Source organism: Brachypodium distachyon, chromosome 2 (assembly GCF_000005505.3).
Source record: "Brachypodium distachyon strain Bd21 chromosome 2, Brachypodium_distachyon_v3.0, whole genome shotgun sequence".
Taxonomy (NCBI): Eukaryota; Viridiplantae; Streptophyta; class Magnoliopsida; order Poales; family Poaceae; genus Brachypodium; species Brachypodium distachyon.
In genome coordinates this window covers 54223907-54241898 of record NC_016132.3, presented here as the reverse complement: position 1 = coordinate 54241898, position 17992 = coordinate 54223907, and the positions used below count along the sequence as shown (strand labels likewise).

Below are 17992 nucleotides of genomic sequence, written 5' to 3'. Positions count from 1 at the left end.
GCCTCATTAGCTCAATCAAGAGTTGAAAACTCAGCTCGTCAACTCTTGGTCTCCTTCCTAGCACATAGTCACGTACTCACGTGTGATAAACATAAGACGACCACATCATTTTCCACTCTCGGGTGGTTCACTTTCTACCAAGTGCGATCCGAGCTCACAAGATTTACAGCAGAGCTGCACGAGTAAAACGCAGGCCGTTAGTCAGCCCCCAACGCGATTCCTCCTCAGATGATCGCGATCGCTGCTGCATACGACTGTCTAACAAACGATCTACGACGTAAATCAAACGAATCACCCATTGCCCCTTGTCCCTGAGCAGCACAGTTGCATGCCTCGTGACTCGGACGTCAGATATTGGACCACGGATGCAACAAGCAGCGCAGCAATTGGAGCTCAGGCCTCCCTGACAAAACTAATTGCCCCGCACTATGTCTAGCTAGCTAGCTACGTAGGGGATCCATCGTTCACCGAACTCTGCGAGTTTAACAAGTCCAATAATTGACTTTCTGTAGTCCTTCAAAGCAGCATTTTCTTTCGTAAAAGTCTGACGCGAACGCGCGCTGCTCCCCTGACGCTGGAAGTGATACCCCGTTGGTGCTTTCAGCACTCGAGGATCTGATAAGGTGATACGCAAATATGTCTGAACGACGAGCGGTGCGTAATAAGCGTTTGCGTAGTGGGAGCTGTCAGCCATGTGCTCAGAGTCTCAGAGTAGTAGCTAGTGGCTGCATTATTGGCAACAGACAAGCATTTTAACGAGCACTGCACTGCCTTGTACCTTCCGGGAGTGGAAGGCCTCAGGAGAAACCATTACGCGAGGCAATAATTCAGTGGTTCCGGCGGAAAGGAACCTTCAAACCTGCGGCTCCCACTGCGACAATGCATGCATGGAGATGGAGGAAATTTCCAAGTTCCGACTCAAAAGCAAGCCTCTGAATTACTGAACTAAACTGAACTAAACGGGTGATTTGCCAGAAGCCCAGAACAAAACTGTGAAATGTGGCACATGGTATTGTGGAGGAAGAAGAAAGTTACTTTCCATCTTTTGCCGATCTGAACTTTGTAGTGTTATGCGTAAATTAAGTCGGTGGAAGAGTGCGTATCAATTTACTCTCTTAATTGATGTTTCCTTCTAGAAAGACGCCAAAGGCAATTTGACAGGCTACTGTGCCGACGTCATGCTGGACGTCCCAGCTGGCCTGCTCCCAAATTAGACCATGAGGTAAGTTGCACCGTAAGAAAACTAAAAATCCGATCTAGAAGAAAACTAAAAATCCAACTTACCTTTCAGATTTCAGTTACGAACACATATGAGATGCAACCTTTCTGTTGTGTGTTATGAGGGCGCACTACGCGTGGCGCTGTGTCTACGCACTACATGTCCATTAACTGTAGTCCCAAAGAGAAAACGCAGGATAACTCGTTCATCTGGAGTCAATTTTCAAGGAGTGTGGTAGGACACTTTCGAACTAGATCGTCCTTTTTGGCAAACACAAACATGTGCCCTGACCCAAACCAGCTTCAAGCAGTCACCACCTCAACCATAGACCCTTCTCATCGACTAAACGCTCTCGAGAGAAATCAAAATTGAACTACCTTGTACCGTCCAATTTTTTCTTTTCTTTTAATTTGCTATAGTTCTCGTAGCATTTTGTTGATTTTACTTAAAATAAAAGATTATTTCTTTGCTAACTTAGATATTTCTCAGTTGATATTCATAGCCAGCCATCTATTAAGATCTTCTCATTCCATTATATTTACACGAATACCCATGATCAAATTTGATGATTTTACCGACGATATCGACCTAGAAATGGTCCTTTCTTAATTATTTGAGAAATGACTAAACCAGTTTTGTCGTTGTTGTTTTAAAATATTGAATCGGAATCCATGGTATACACACAACTCGTTTTCATAGAATTTTAGGGCCACGATAACAAACCTTCACATATTGTAACTAGGCAAACCTTTTTGCATATGTAGCTTGGTCCACCATGGGAGAGGAAATAGCCTGCCGGTGCTTTATGGAGGAGCGAGCAAGAAGTCACGGGAGCAGGCCAACGAATCAACGATGGGCACAGAGCTTCACTGAGGAGTGCGAAAAAGATACGGAGTACATTGTTGACGGAGCTAGCTCTTATTATTTTGGGAGGATTTTTACGGTACCCCCTATACAGCTGGCAGGGAGGAGCCAAGTACATAGTCTATCTAGCCGTCGATTTTTTTTATCATTTTAGACTTTCACCAGTTTGGTTTTTTGTTTTCTAGTTAAGTCCATACTTCTAAGGGCTGATTGATCCTTCCGACTCACGCCCAAATGCTCATCCGCTCGGCCTCCCACCCAACTGATCAATTGATACGGTCTCCGGCTACGCACCGGCCACCATTGATCAGTGTATTGGTCAATTCTACAAAGAAGAGGAATGACATTAAACAAATGCTCAAATCTTCCATTGATCATGGAATCGAAGCGTGAATTATTGGACCCACTGCAAGAAACATGTCGATTGACTGAATACGGGAGGAGTTTGAGCTTGTCCAGCGCCTTGCTATTATGTTGCTGCATGAGGGTCTTTGGATTCATTGCCCTCGTCTTGTCACAGCAACGGAGCCGCCGGCGAACCGCCCTCTGCTGCCGTGCCCATCTTGACGGAGCGGTCGAACGGCCCGAGATGAACCTGCACGACAGCGTGATGCTCGCCGGCCGTAGAGCGGACGATAGGAATTTACTATGTGGATCCTGGTGGGGATTATTTTTCTGCCTTGCCGATTTTGCCTGCCTCGCCTATTTTCGTGGAGCAATGTTCGTGAATAGTGGTCATGTTCCTAGAGCAGTATACATGGATCTAGGACCATTAAATTGTTGGCAACGAACGGTTAATATTCATCCCAGGGTATCATAGAAGAACTCTATTTTGGGGGCGAAAGAGACGATACTGATGCGTGTGATCGCAAGGCGGGGAAGACGGGGCAGAAAGATGCGGAGTTAGTGGGCTGGACCACTTTGCTCGGCGTTGACAGGCCCATTAAACTCCTGTTGTATATTTTAGTTTGTGGGCCTGATGTCTTCAGTGGGCAGCTTCGGGCCTTCGGCCCTCTTTCAACAGAACATCGAAAAAACAAAACATAAAAATCCTCAGATGTCATACGCCGGAAAGCCGGTACTCCCCCCGTCCGTCAGTTATTGAAACGGAGGAAGTTAGAACGAAACTGAAGACATCTATCCTGAACGGAATCACGACTCACAACCTCTATTTGTAATTGCATACAAGTTTAGTCAAGTGGTTTCACTCGCATCACATAGTATCGGTCACCGGACCCGGCCTGGTCACTTGTAGTTGTTGTATAACCTCAACAGCAACACAAAAAGGAAAAAAAGACCACCATCTCCACGGTATCACAGATGACAAACAGCATTGCAAAAAATGGTTCACTGTTCACTAGTAGTACTGTACAGTTTTCAATTCCATCACATAGGTGACATAGCTAGGTTCATTAAATCGTCCCAGGCCGTCCGGCGTCAACGTTCACCAGGAGCTGCACGGGCGCCGGCTCCTCAGCCGGGGTCGGAACCGCGGGCTTGGCGAACGGCTGCCGCCTGCAGGTGGGGCACGTCGGCCGCGCGGAGAGCCATCGGTCAATGCACCGGGCGTGGAAGCCGTGGCTGCAACCCGGCAGCACGCGGACGCGCTCGCCCGGCGCGAACTCGGCGAGGCAGATGGTGCACTCCGTGGAGCCACACACGGCGAGCTCGGTCTCCGCCGAGTACGCCATCGTCGGGAGCGCCCGGATGGCCGCGCCGGCGCCGCCCTTCCCCCCCTTCTTCCGGGCGCGCGGCGCGGCCGTTTCGACGACCCCGGGGGGCTCCTCGTCCTGGCCGTAGCACGCGCGCCGGGTGACGCGGAACGCGCACCGGACGAGCGCGTGGAGCAGGAGCGCCACGACGAGCGCGCAGAGGAGCAGCGACAGGATCGTGATCACCGTCGCGTCCAGCGAGCTGAAGGCTGACGCCGAGCGCGGCGTGGGCGCCGTGGCCACCTGCTCCCCAGTCGACGCCACCGCCGCCGACAGAAGCCTCCTGGCGTGCATCCGTTCCATGTCTATATATTAACAACTGAACGTGGAGATGGTTCTCTTGTTTCTTTGGCAGTAGATGTGATGTTCTCTGTTTTTTTACGAACAAGGAGGAGAGTTCTCTTGTGGCGCGGCGAGGAGAGCTGTTTATATAGGGACGGGCCGGGGACAAATGCGAAAGGGGAGCTGAATTTTATTTGTAAGTTGTCTAGTCTGACCAATCCAAAGGGTTGTGGGGTAAACGTCCGGAGATAAGAGGCACCTCGCTACGACGTATGGATCCCCAACGTCGGCAAAACACCACATAAGAAAAGCTTTTGACTGTAGAACCAACAAAACAACCCACGATACACACTGATTGAAATGCTTCGGGTGTTTTTTTTTTCCGGAGGGAAATCGCCAAATCGGTTTGCTTCAGTAGCCGAGTTCTTTCAAAGCTGATTAAAACCGCATCATATGCTGATATGCAGTACTGGTATTCACTGTTTGAGTACATCGCCATTATCCTAATTGTTTCCTAGTTTTTACATGTCTCGCTGTGTAACCCCTCCTCCGTAAATTCTAACTCTTATTAATGGAAAACGACACCGTCGTATTTGTCAAAAAAAAATTCCTAGAAATATGATTCTAGCATACACAGTATCAATGCAACATTCGATGGAATGTATCAATGCAACATCTGACGGAATGTATCAATGTGTTTCTATGCAGGATTTTTTAGTAGTGCAGGTGGTTAGTATGGTGCAGGTGCTACAGCGTTGCTCTCTGAAGCGAAAGCACAGGTCTTTTCAACACAATTTTGGGTGTCCAAATAACACTATGGCACTAGCAAGTTTTGGCGCATACTTTTCTCCTTTATGTCCGGTGTCCACAAGCACACCAGACAGACACAAAATCAGGGCGCCCACAGAGATGCGTGTACAAAACGAGTTCCGTAGGGTCGGAATGCGGCAAGAGGGGCTTGTTCAAACTCGAAAAGAAGGGATTGCCAAACCGCACTGACGCCCATGATTAGCGACTAAATAAATAATCGTGATCGTAACCCGGCCTGTTGGAGCTTCCACTACCGCGACCCGCAGGGGCCTGAGAGTGTGCCACCTGGATCTGTAGGGGCCAGGGTGGCGCTGATTTGTCAATACGCAGGTGGTTCGGTGCCAGCCACGTAAGACCCCGTGGCGTCCGACGTGTCTCTCAGCGTTGTTCTTGCCGGCTCCTATCAGTCTCGGTTTTTTTTTAAAGGATATCAGTCTCGGTTGGCGCGGGCGATCCTCTTGCCTGGAGATGCTGAGCAGAACTGCGTCAATATGGGCCGGGCTGTGTTAATAAACGTGCACTCTCGGCCCATTGTCACCGCAAACAAATATGAGCAGTTTTTTATATCCTAGGACGCACATTCCCATTGCCATGCCACCTCGGCTCGACTATTTTTTTTTTTTGCGAGGAAGGCTCGACTAAACTCGTTATGCTTGAATTCTAAACTCCTTGCCTCAGCTTAACTTGCGAGCTAAGCAAATAGCCAAATACCCGAAAAAAAAGAATATGCATACGATAAATATGACTAAGTATATGACCCCGGAGATCTTAACAAAGGTGCATGGATATTTATGTGTGTCGTTCGATCTAAAAAATTTGTGTGTGTCATTGCAAATACGATAGTACCAAGAAAAATAGTTGTCCTCAATATAATAACAAAAAAAGTTTGAAACAATATGAGCTTATTGGGTAGAGTAACAACAGCTCGCATGTTTCGAGTTTTATTTCTACCTCTACATGGATTATAGCCCATGAAAAAGATTGAAACGGTGATTGTCTTGAAACAACAAAATGGCTCGAAACCGTGTATCAGTGTCACGATATCGGAGAATTGGCCAAAAACTCCCAAACGTAGGCTAGCCCATGGAAACGGCCAAACGAGATTTTATTGGAATGACAAAATGGGCTAAAAGCCTGTACCGAGGGTCACATATCGGAAAATAGGCCAAATCCTAAAAATATGGGTTGTATATTGCTAACGAACGCGGCTAAAACGGTGATTTTTCTAAACCGGCCCAAAACTTTCCAAAGCCGTGCACCGTGAGTGATGATAACCAGCCGAAATCTTAGTCCACTTTTTGTAAATTTGGTCTTATAAGGTTTCTTCACCGAAGGCAACTGAGATTATTCACTTTTGTTTCATTTATGTCTATTAGTCAGTGCATTGCTAAATCCCCTCGGAGGAGCAAATGAACTCCCCTAAATGTACTTAAAAAGAAGAAGAATAAATCCCCCAAATAGAGAAAATGTACACCCGTAGGAAAACCAATGGAATCTTGATCTAGAAAAGTAACATGTACGTAGGTGATTTCGTCAGTGTTAGCTTTTCCACAAACTTAAGTACGTTTTAGAATCTCTAGACAATCTTCCGTATATTCTCTCGAAGCATTACTCACGTATAAGTGAAATTCTTCGCAGTTATCCTCCTAGAACTAGAAGCGATAAAATGCATGAGAATGCAGAGAATATAACTGGGCCACTTATATGGTAGACAGTGTCCGGTGAATGGTGATCACTGCTTTTTTTGTGAGTGAGTGATCACTGCATCTAAAATTTGTTGTCAGGTGTTGCGGAGGCATTTAGACACAGATGTTGGAAACGAAGATAACAACAATCAATCATGGAGCATGCATGCATGCGGCCTCTCCTTTTACACCTAAGAGAAAAGGATAGTCTGTTTGAGAGAAAAGCGCATGAAAAAAGGGAAGGGGTTCGTAGTTAACTATGAGTACTTTGCAACCCTGTACATTCTAGCCAAGTGATGGCATGCTACTTGCTCTTAGTGTAGGTTATCCCAGATCAGTTACAGTAGTTGAGGTCGCTCTGGATGGCCAAGAGCTAATATACGCAGATGCACACGGCGATCGAGCGGCAGCCGTGTCACTTGATCCGATCCTATCCACGGCAGCGAGCAATCTAGTCCAAGCATTACTGCAAGTGGTCATACTTAAACATGCCATAATAGGCTTCCGGTTTGAAAAGAGTTACCACTAGTACTAGAGTTGTTGTACTATGTTTCGTCCCTTCAGGTGCGCACTAGCCACATGACAAGTATGCAGGGGCGAAGATAACAAATGTTCTTTCTCTGTTTTTGCTGAGAGGAGAAGAAATGTTCATTTTAACAGGTGTGATCCGGTTAACTCCTGTTTCAGCAAAAGAACTGGCCGGCCGGCAGCTCTTCATGCGATGCATATTTGAAGCTATCTTTAATCCTTTCCAGGTCGAAGCCCACCTGATCGACATACTTTGGGCGATTGATCCATCGACATGCCATGTGTTGATGAAGGCACACGTACCGTACGCGACGTGTGCTGCATGCAGACGAGCTAAAATTTAAGTGCTTGATCGAGGTCATGCATGCACTTTTATGTTTTTGAGACGGAGAGGTCATGCACTTTTAATAGGTGTGATGATCTTATGGGTCTGAACGATGACGAGTCGAGCCAGCTCAAAAGTGCACTCATGCGTGCCGGGGAAATATACAAGCACCCATGTCCGAGCTGACAGCAAACACCGCATATCTGGGGGGAGCAGTAGTAGGTTTATGTGATCCTCCAGGGTAATCTCTCTGGGTTTGATGTGAAGGGGTTGATGATTAGAAGTAAATTGTGTTTTAAGTTGCTGTCGTTCTGCTTTTTACATACTCTGCTGTAGGACTAGGATAGGTTCTCTGAATGAAAAACTTAGGCAGCTGTTTTCATGTGTAGAGGCGATACTGGTGCGGCCTGTGTACGATCCGGCTGCTAATTTATAATAAGCTACGTAGTATTGTCAAGGTGGTATGTGCGCATGCTGAATTTGATGTGTGCATGGTTGTTTACTTATCGAGATATTGGAGATTATTCGAACTGAAATCTGAAATCTGTGCTGTATGCTGATTGCTGAATTGAAACTGAATTGGAGCGCGTGTATTTAAACCCCCGCAATCCTTCCTGGGAAGACTGGTGGCAGTTCAAGGATCCAGATGAAGTGCAGCTTGCTTTGTAAAATGATATCGACATACATACACCCATCTAGAACATTCACGGAATCTTTTTTAAAGAGTACTGGTACTGGCTTAAAACAGAGACTAGGTCTCGTTCTGGTCAAGTAATTGGGTTGGGCCAGAAGTCCAGAACATTTCCTCAGTCCTTAAATAGAATCTGGGCCTAAGACCCAGCTGGCATGAACTGACGACAGGCCTTGGAGCGGTTAGGACAGAACCTTGGAGCCCGGGGCCGTATGCAATTATGCATGCGTCCACATCTCCAACAATTTCCTGATGGCGACACGAAGAACACAACGTCGCCGTCGCACAATGGAGGAGGGGCTATGCCTTGACGGGTAAATAAGAGAGCTAGCAGGCGAGGGTATAGCGACAGTGCACGTACGAAGCCAAGGCCATGTGAGCGTCGGGGGGCGAGTAGTCGTCGGTCCCGGCGTGGGACGCGGCCTCACCACCCGGCACGGCATGTCCCTCCGGCCGCCACCAACTCGCGTGGCCCCGCCCGAAACGATGGCTCGATCGCGCCCCGGCCGGGCCTTCTCTTCCTCCCTGGTCTCTACTCTCTAGCTCCCACCGAAACGCGTCCCGTACATCTCGACCGCCCCATCGATCGGGCGGTCATCTCATCGAGATCTCCGGCCATGCAAGCATATGCACGCCGACAAGCTAGAGATCCAGTGGTCCTGGCTCCGTCGGGGGGTCCCAGGACCCGTACGTTAATTCACGCATGTTTGGTATGTCAACGCGCGGCTTGATTACCCCTGCGTGCGCCGGCGGCCCCTGTCACGTCCGATTCAATTCTGTTGATTGTGTTTCAAGGAAGGGATTATGAGAGATGCAATGCCGTCACGTCACCGGTCGACACTACGCGCGCTGGCAGGCATCCATGGTCCCGCCGGGGGAATTAATCATGTTGATTTGTTTCCGAGACGACGACGCTCGTACGTACTTGCAACGGTTTCCATGAGAGGGAAATTAGGGGGTTAATTTGGAGTCTTCTGTCTGTTACAGTATTACAGTACTTCCAGCTATTATTTCCGTTTCAAAACACAACTCATATAGATTTGTGCACTTTGATCAAGGCAGCTCTCGTTTCTAGTGCCTGACCACTCATATTGGATTAATAGTAAATGGATGTGAGTAGCTATTGGCTGAGTGCGGGTTTTCAGAAAAAAAATGAGGTGTGTTTTGGAACAAATGAGAAAAATCTATATGAGTTGTGTTTTGAAATGGAGGGAGTAGCTAGCTAGGGTCATGGTTGCTATAATATGTGTCCGGACTCCGGACTGGGTTTTCGTTTGTCCTGATGATACTGATAGACTTACCCAGGACTTCTGGAGCTATATATCCTTTGCAAACTGATCTGGTCCGTGATCGATCCATAGAACAGATCAGCGTAGTTACGTGCATGGTCCATTTACTTTCTACGAACCAGGAGGTCCTGGACCCTTTCAAGTGCTGCACGCAGCACGGTTCGTAATTGGTCCAGACGCAGATACGCTCTCAGAAATCCGTACATCACTGAACCTGCAGGTAGGTCCATGTCACAGAGGCGTACGTAATACAAAGCTGTCAACGTACACGGATCGAGACGTGTCAAATGCCACCAAATACCTTGATTCCTTTGAAATACGCTTTCAGAGTTTCAGACCACCAAAACCAATCTGAGCATCAGAACATGCACGTATTGTGCTTCCCTCTCCGGACCCCCAAACTGTCGTTCCAACGCCAGGCTAACGAACAAAGCATATCGATATCGATCGCGCGGTCTTTTCCCGATCGGTCGCTTTCTCGCCCACTGCACCCGCATCGGCGCAATGCATGCATGCAGCTCGTCGTCGATCGTACGTGCACCGGTCGGTCGCATGCGTCCGGGCCGGTGCACGAATGCCAGCGCACTGCCAGGCCGGCCCCCCTGTTTGTTCGCTCCGACCAGCGAGCTAAATCGCGTCTGTCCAACGCACGTACGGCAACAGTCTAATCGGAATCATTTGCCACCCATGGTTGTTCGATCTCTCTCGAGCTAGCGAGCGGCCGCTCTTTGTGTTGCTATGATCCTGACCCGCGTACGTTACGGCGCTGCCTGCCCATTTTTCTCCCGCGGAGCAATCAATTGCGGTCGGGGCGGCCATGCACGTTATGAGTGTTCATGCTACTTCTGAATGTGTGCAGCTGCTTCTCTCGCTTTGTGTGTGTGTGTGGGTGTGAGTGATGTGTACGTGCAGCTCGGGGAAGAGTGTGGCGTAAGTAAACTCCAGCTGGTACGTGTGACCCAGCTGAATCATTGGTGTGAGTGTGACCCTCGCTAGCTAGACCTGGACTAATTAAGCTTTTGGTCGTTCAACACCTCTCTGTAGTTAGGGGGGCTAAGAGCTGAGGTATTTGTAAGCCAGTTTGAGCTCTGAACCCAATAATCATCCTTTTGCTTCCCGACGGGGGAAATTGTATAATGAATGGTATAACGAATGGTGAAACGAAGCGAAGTAGTGAAAATAACACCCCTCTTCTTTGACGTGGCAGCATATCGATCGGTCCATGCATGATGCATGCACTGTGCGGCTGTAGTTGACTATCAGGAAACATTACCGTAGTAGTGTGTCAAACCTGTCCCATGTAAAACTTGCTGCGTACGTACCCATACACATGAACAGTATACTAGTACATCAATAATGCACTAATCATAGGTCGAATGAAAGAAGCACACGACACCAACCTGTATATCATGAAGACAAAACCGGTCGAATGAGAAGCATCGATCACCAGTCATATATGTACTCTTGTGCGGATCAACAATGCACAATATATGTAGACTCAGTTTCCGTACGTCATCCATCGGTATCCCCTCTTCCACAAATTACAACTACTCCCACCGTCACATGTTAAGTGTCGAAATATTACATGTATCTAGACGATTTTTAGGTATAGATACATTCATATTTACGCAAATTTGAGTCAATCAATATGAGACGGAGGAAATATATATAATGGGGCTGATCGAACAACCAATAAAGCGACCAAAGCTTCCCACAACCCGGAACACTCAGCTTTTCCTGACTTGTACACGCAGTTCATATACATGAAGCCATTTGTCGACAGATTCAGAACGCATGGCATCCCATATTATTACTGAAAATGTTCAGAATTTCCCCCCACCTTTAATCCAGGGAAAGTGGAAGGGACCGGTGGAGGAGCTGACACGGGGCGGGGGGATTGGTGGCGGCGGCAGAAACCTAGCAGGCTAGCCTAGGGTTGGGAGTTCTACTGCCTTTTTATCGACAAGTCAATGCTTGTGGAAGAAGATCACAATCTACCCATCGGACTTGTAGTCTCCCCGTGTAGAGGTTTCAGATAGGCCTTCATCCATTAAGGTTCGGCGGCGGCGAGATGATGGGGGCACCGTCAACATGGACTAAGGTCTCCGGTGTCCCTATCTTGACCTCGATCTGGTGAGCTTTGTACCGTCGTGAAGTGTGTGGAAGATGGTGTGGGCATGCGACGCTCGTCGGGTGGTGACGCTTTCGTTGTCGAGATGGTCATCTGAGCTCTGTTACGAACGAACTCGACGAAGCGCCGACGTATATTACTGTCATCCCCTCAGGAAGATGGTGTTACGGATTTTTGTCATGCGTGCACTCCGGCGAGATCTAGTGCCCGACACGTGGACGAGGAGTCCCCAGCAGTCATTGAGACAAGGTCATGCCGACTCCGGTAAGAAAACGGCGACAACAGCACGTCATCATCTCGTTTTGGCGGTGGTAGTGGTCATTCGGTGGTCCAGTAATCTCGATATTTTTATTATGTTTGGTGTGCTTTGTATTTCTGGTGGTTCATAGCAGCTCGTTTTTCTACCGTACGTATTCCCATATTAAATTTGTAGCGCTAGAAAAATGCAAGCAACAGTTAGCTCACTAGTTTTTCTCTTTTAGTTACTTGAGTGTGTGTTTGGATGTTCCCCTTTCTTATTTGAGTTCCACTAGAACAAATCTCTCCTGTGAGAAACGTAGAAACATCTGTCTGGGTACGTACTTCCGGAGCGGATCAACAAACTCGTCGTAAATACAGTCAATTCTCGGAAGGCCCACGATACCTGAGCAAGTTGTGTGCAGTCCGTCGTCGTCAAGACCACCGCGACACAATCACACAGATACAGTACACCGCAAGGCCCGTCAGGTTCCGGGGACTGACTGATCAGTGGCCGTCGACAGTACACGCGCAGTACACGGCGAGCCAGCCCTTGTCCCCTGGCAGTACGCGGCCCCCAATCATAGCACGGCGAGAGGAGCCCGTGCAAGCAATCCTATTTTTGTATCCACCACACCGGCCGGACCGATTCACCGCATTCAATCTCAATCGCGTGCTTGCGGGTTACGGCTGATGGACAGCGCGGCAGGACGACTCGATGGGTCGATCTAGCTAATCTAATCTAATAATCCTGCGTCCCGGCCCTCCGGTCTTTTTAACCTGTCGCTGTTCTAATCATCCGTCGACAAGGACGTATAGCTAGCAGTAGCAAGCAAGTCAAATCTGCGGTTGATTGTTCGGTTAAGCTTAATTGCATATATGGTTTTAAGGGTCGATCATATCAATCGCGCGCCCGCCGTGCCCGTGCGCGTACCTTGCGGAGCCACATGGCTGTCGATGGACATCGATCTGCGTGTGTGCGGACTTCGCTGTGCTATGGAGTTGGAACACGTACGTGCCGTCGCCATCGATGGCACTAGATCGATCGGCCTGCCCTCTCGAGCTACCTACGGATCTCAGGAGATAGGGGGGCCGTCCCGTCCGGCAGATGGATGGAAGAACAGTGTCATGTCAAAGACCAGAGACTCGAGAGCCGTACGTACTGTGCCGCGCGTACGTACGTCTTTTGCGTATCGGCGGCCGGGTCGATGAACCGTGCCGCGGTACGTCAGGAACGAGCACGAGACGGGACGGGTGGGTGCGCCGATCGAACCGTCTGGGTCGGGTATTGATTGCTTGGGCTCGAACCGGGCCGGCAAACGTCTTGTCACGTCGGTCGTCGCTGTGGAGTGTGAGTACTGTGTACGCGCATACGGAGTGGAGTACATGCTTGGATCGGCCCCCGGCCCAAGTCTCAGGCTTGTGATGATACGAAGCTCCTGTTCGAGATTGGCTGGCCCCACCGCGCGCCCGTATACGTGGAGCCCTAGTTCGCCGGCCGGGGCCGGGGGCCGGCATAGACAACACCTCTTGCATAGTTGCATCGTTACTGTTGTTGTGGACAGCAACTGGTAGATCTAGATCCATGGAATGCAGTGCTCTGTCCCGTTAATATCGGCACATTATTTTGAAGAAGCTGCAGTACAATGTGGCCGCTCCATATAGCACAAAATCATACCCGGCCGCCGTTGATGAACCATATACTCGTCAACTCGTGTGATTGATCGGCTGGCTGGAAAAACTGAATTCAAGTGGACATATATGACGGCATCCAAATGAAGGAGGCGAAGAACTTTCTAGTCCGGCCGGCGCCCTACCGGATAACGCATGGACGAGTTTGTTAGCGCGCGTGCACTCATTTCGTGGCAACCACCACACGCCGTTATCTAGCTAGCCGCGCGCCGTCGACCCCGCAGGCCAATTTGTCTGCCAATGCATCCAGTATGATCGGATCTTGGGGTACGTTGCCGGCTTGCAGCTACAAGACACCACCACCACCCCGTGCTGATCGAAGGTCAGGCACACTTCTCCATGCATGCGCCAGCCCCCCAATCACGCACCTCATCTTGCGTCCCCGGAGCTTCACCGTGTGAGCAAATCCCGCTTCCCACAGCGTACCCGTCGAAGGAAGAAGGATCGCGTCGCGTGTGCGCATGCATCGAGCGGAGCAACGGGCCGGGAGTAACCAGCCAGCCAGCCAGCCCAAAATTAACAAACCCGTATAGGCGATCCCGAGGGATTTGCTTCCCTCGCACCCCACCACTCCTGCGAGGGGGGACCCCGAGAGTTTCTTCACGCGGCCCGCCATTGGGCCGCTGCCGCGTGTCTCTCCGGCACGGCCTACCGGGCTACGACGGCCCACCGTGTGCCCGTGCGGCGCTTCCGTGGGATCGGTCGCTTGGGCGCGGTACGGCCCCTCCGTCACACCGACCACGCGCGTACGCCGTAGTAGTAGTAGTAACCAAAAGGCACTTCTCATTCTCGTGACCTTTTTTTCACTGTCGGGAGCCAGCGCATCTCTTTTTACATGAAACAGTGTCCTGCTATTTCGGTCCTTCTTCCTACATGCATGATTTTAGACGTGAAGTCCTCTAGCTTGCGTCGTCCTTCGGTCACTTGAACAGTGGTGGGTGCATCATTATGCCATAACAAGACTACTGTAGCCACTAAAGGGGACCTGCACTATATAGGCACTAGCACAGTTTGTTAGGAGTGATTAATTAACCAAGAGAAGAGACCTGCCTAATTTCTTCATGCATTTTTGTTCCCCGTAACAAAAAAAACATGCATTTCTGTTAAGTCAGATTAAAGCCTTCTAGTAGGACAATCTTCATTACACCTCGACGCAAATCTAAGCGATACAGACTCACATGCACATGCATGCAGGCAGGTGACCGAGGAGAGAAATTGATTGATTAACTCACGCCCTGCTGATCGTTCCATATAAGAACCCCACCACGCCTCCTGTGCCCTCTCGCGCCCCCGCTCCCACCTCCATCGATCACCAAGTCATCATTTCGCTTCAGCGAGTTAAACTCCGATCAATTCCCCCCCACATCACCACATTCCCGGCTCTAGCTCACTGGAATCGAGCCCTGATCGAGCTCTGCTAACTACTGCAGACAGAAAAGGGGCCGGGGGCGATCGATGGACATGTTGTCGTCGCACCCTCACGAGGCCATGCTGCCGTACGTGCCGCGGCCGCCGCCGTCGCTGCTGGTGGACCGGCGGGCGTACAAGACGGGCGCGGAGGTGGCGCCCAACTGCCCGCGCTGCGACTCGCCCAACACCAAGTTCTGCTACTACAACAACTACAGCCTCACCCAGCCCCGCTACTTCTGCAAGGGCTGCCGCCGCTACTGGACCAAGGGCGGCTCCCTCCGCAACGTCCCCGTCGGGGGCGGCTGCCGCAAGAACCGCCGCGGCAAGTCTTCTTCGTCGTCGTCCATGCGGTCGTCCTCCGCGTCCGATTCTTCCTTCTCCGGCGCCGGCCGTGACGCGGGCCCGTTCGGGAGTCACCGGTTCGGTAGTGCTACCGGCTCGCTCCGGCCGGACATGGTCCTCGAAGGCATGGTCGGCAACAACCCGGCCGACCCCGGCCACGACATGCGCACGGCGGCTGACGCGTCCACCATCGACCTCGCAATGCTCTACTCCAAGTTCCTCAACAACCAGCAGCCGGGAAACAACAACGCCGTCACGCCTGAGTCGGCCGGCGGGCACGTCATGGACGACGGGTTCGACACGTTCAGCGGGTCCAGCGACGTCCTGAGACCGGGCGTCCTGGCCGCGCCGGGCGGGCACTTTGACTTGAGCCCCCAGGACGGGTTCGGCGAATGGTCCGGGCCACTGAGCAGCGCCGGCGCCGCGGGGAACCCGGCGAGCGCGACCAGCACTACTACGAGCGCCATGCTGTGCACTGACGCGAGCGTGCAAGCGGCGCTCGGCGAGCTCAACTTCGTCATGGACCAGAGCTGCTTCGACGCGCTGGGGTTGCCGATGCCGGCGGAAGACGGCGGCGCTTCTTCCGTTGGTAACGACCTCTCCTCGTGGTGCTCGATCGTGCCGAGCCTGTCCACGTGGGAGGAGCCCAAGTACGATTCGCTGGATTCGTTCCCTGACGACGCCCTGAGCCTCCATGATCACGGCATCCTTGCCGCCGATCATGACTGGAGCGCGGATTGCCAAGGATTGGAGGCGCTCTACATGCCTTGAGTATACAGTTACAATTCATTCCTCTTGCTGATTATTTTGGTGTTATTCTTGTGTTGTCAGGCTTTTTTTTCTTTTTTTTTCTTTCTTTCAACTTTTGGTTTGAAGGAATTATATACATATACATACTAGATACATTACGTATGTTCTAAAGAGGAGAGGAGAGATGAGGTAAAATACTCATGTGAAGGAATTAATTAAGGCAACAAAATAAAGTTTGAAATACTTCATAACATGGTGTCATACGGTGATCCTAGTGTCACGTACCCATTATTTATTTATTTATTTCTTTTATTTTCTTGAATACACCTAAGTGGGTGTATCATCGATTAAAGAAGAAAGAGCAGCGAGTACATGCTCTAAATATAACAAATATATTTAGAACACACAGTACCTCGTTGATTGACGGGATTACTAAATCACTGATGTAAAAAAAAAGTTAAACTGAAATGTCATGTACTCTTGAATCCTAGTATAAGATTGAAAAACTACAAGAATTAGCATGGAAAGATTGTTTGAAACTACAAAAACACAAAGGAGTTATAGCAAGATATTTGAATGGACGGAATTTTTCCTCCAACATAGAATGCGAAGAAAACCACCTATACAGGCAAATTCCTAATTAGGGATTCAAATCCTAACGTTCTTTTGAATCCCTTAAACCAAAGAAGCCTTTGAAGCTCAAATTGCCAAGATACCGTGAAACCACATTATTTTCTCTTGTGAATAATCCTGCTAGTCTCTATGAAGGCATAACAGCCAGCTACGGAAATTTCTCGGTAGAAGCGACTACAGCATGCAGGTTCTGAAAATAACTACAGCGTACATTGCATGACGTTTCTGCTTAGCTTATATAATCAGCATCTTCACTATGTGAACGGACTAGTTAATTAGACAGAGTGCGTATGTGGCCTAACTTAAGAAGCAAATGATATCTTGCATGTCAAGTATGAAACAGTGCATGTGTCTCTTGTCTCCCTGCGCTAGCTCGCAGCTGGAAATGATTAGTCAAACAAAAGCGTTTCCAATTAGATTCAGAGTAGGGGAGTGGCTGCCAGTGCCTCAAAATGGTCAGCTGCTAGGTTGATCGTCTCGATCGGATCATCCACTTGTATCGATCACTTCATATCTTTGGCACTCCCTTGAATTTGGGCAAATGTTGTACTCCTTCCGCCCCATATTAAATGCCGAAATATTATATGTATCTAGACGTATTTTACTATATAGATACGTTCAATTTTAGACAAATACGAGTCACTAAATATGTGACGGATGGCGTAGTATGTACTCCCTTGAGTACCACATTTCGTTATATTAAAGATTTTTTTTCTCTTTTCTGAACTTGTTGTGCCATTATATTGCCGTGTATTTTTTCTTCTGTTTCTACCACAAAGAAGATTTGTACACATAAATACACCGCGCACATGCACACTGAACGAGCGCGCACGCGTCTTCTAAGGCCTCTCTCGATGTTCCATCTTCGTAATATCTCCATGTAAATCAATAACTGTGACTACCAAGATATTACGTAATTCCTATAACCAGAATTATTGGAAATTCACAAAGATGAAAAAAAACAGTCTCATCCTGGACAAAGTATTCGTACATTTTTGCTAATTTATAATGCGACTTTAGATATCTAAAACATCGGTTTTGCTATTTCTTAGACGATGGAGAAATAACTATTTCTAAGTTGATGCTAACAACGTCTGATCCAAGAATTGAGATTCGAAGATTCATGAAAGTACAACCTATGAGAAAATCTTCATCGGATGGTCATGATTGTCGATTAAAAAACAACTATTTATAAGTCAACTGAGAAATAAACATTCCCTTAAAACTTGTTGTAAAAGTGAACATATGACCTATATTTTTGCCCATTTTCTGTGATTTTCTAGCTGGTTGATATTCTATACTTTTGGATTTGCTTGATTGTTCTTGCCCGTCATACCGCAATAACAAAAAGGAAAACAGAGGCAAACGTAGAGACGGCTCGTGGAAGATATA

General features: G+C 48.9%; 2 protein-coding genes across 2 annotated transcripts; one reads left to right on the top strand and one right to left on the bottom strand.

Annotated features, from left to right (window-relative positions):
• Nucleotides 1-3226: 3226 nt before the first annotated feature.
• LOC100839085 (RING-H2 finger protein ATL72) lies at nt 3227-4238 on the bottom strand. Its single transcript, XM_003567258.4, has one exon. The coding sequence runs from the start codon at nt 4096-4098 to the stop codon at nt 3496-3498; it is 603 nt and encodes a 200-aa protein (XP_003567306.1). The 5' UTR covers nt 4099-4238; the 3' UTR covers nt 3227-3495.
• Nucleotides 4239-14646: 10408 nt separating this feature from the next.
• On the top strand, nt 14647-16220 carry LOC100821289. Its single transcript, XM_003564638.4, has one exon. It carries the CDS (start codon nt 14921-14923, stop codon nt 15986-15988), a length of 1068 nt encoding a protein of 355 aa, XP_003564686.2. The 5' UTR covers nt 14647-14920; the 3' UTR covers nt 15989-16220.
• The last annotated feature ends 1772 nt before the right edge of the window (nt 16221-17992 follow it).

Bases quoted from the DNA above. Each gene is read 5' to 3' on its own strand.
- LOC100821289 (XM_003564638.4), top strand. From the start codon at position 14,921: ATGGACATGTTGTCGTCGCACCCTCACGAGGCCATGCTGCCGTACGTG.
- LOC100839085 (XM_003567258.4), bottom strand. From the start codon at position 4,098: ATGGAACGGATGCACGCCAGGAGGCTTCTGTCGGCGGCGGTGGCGTCG.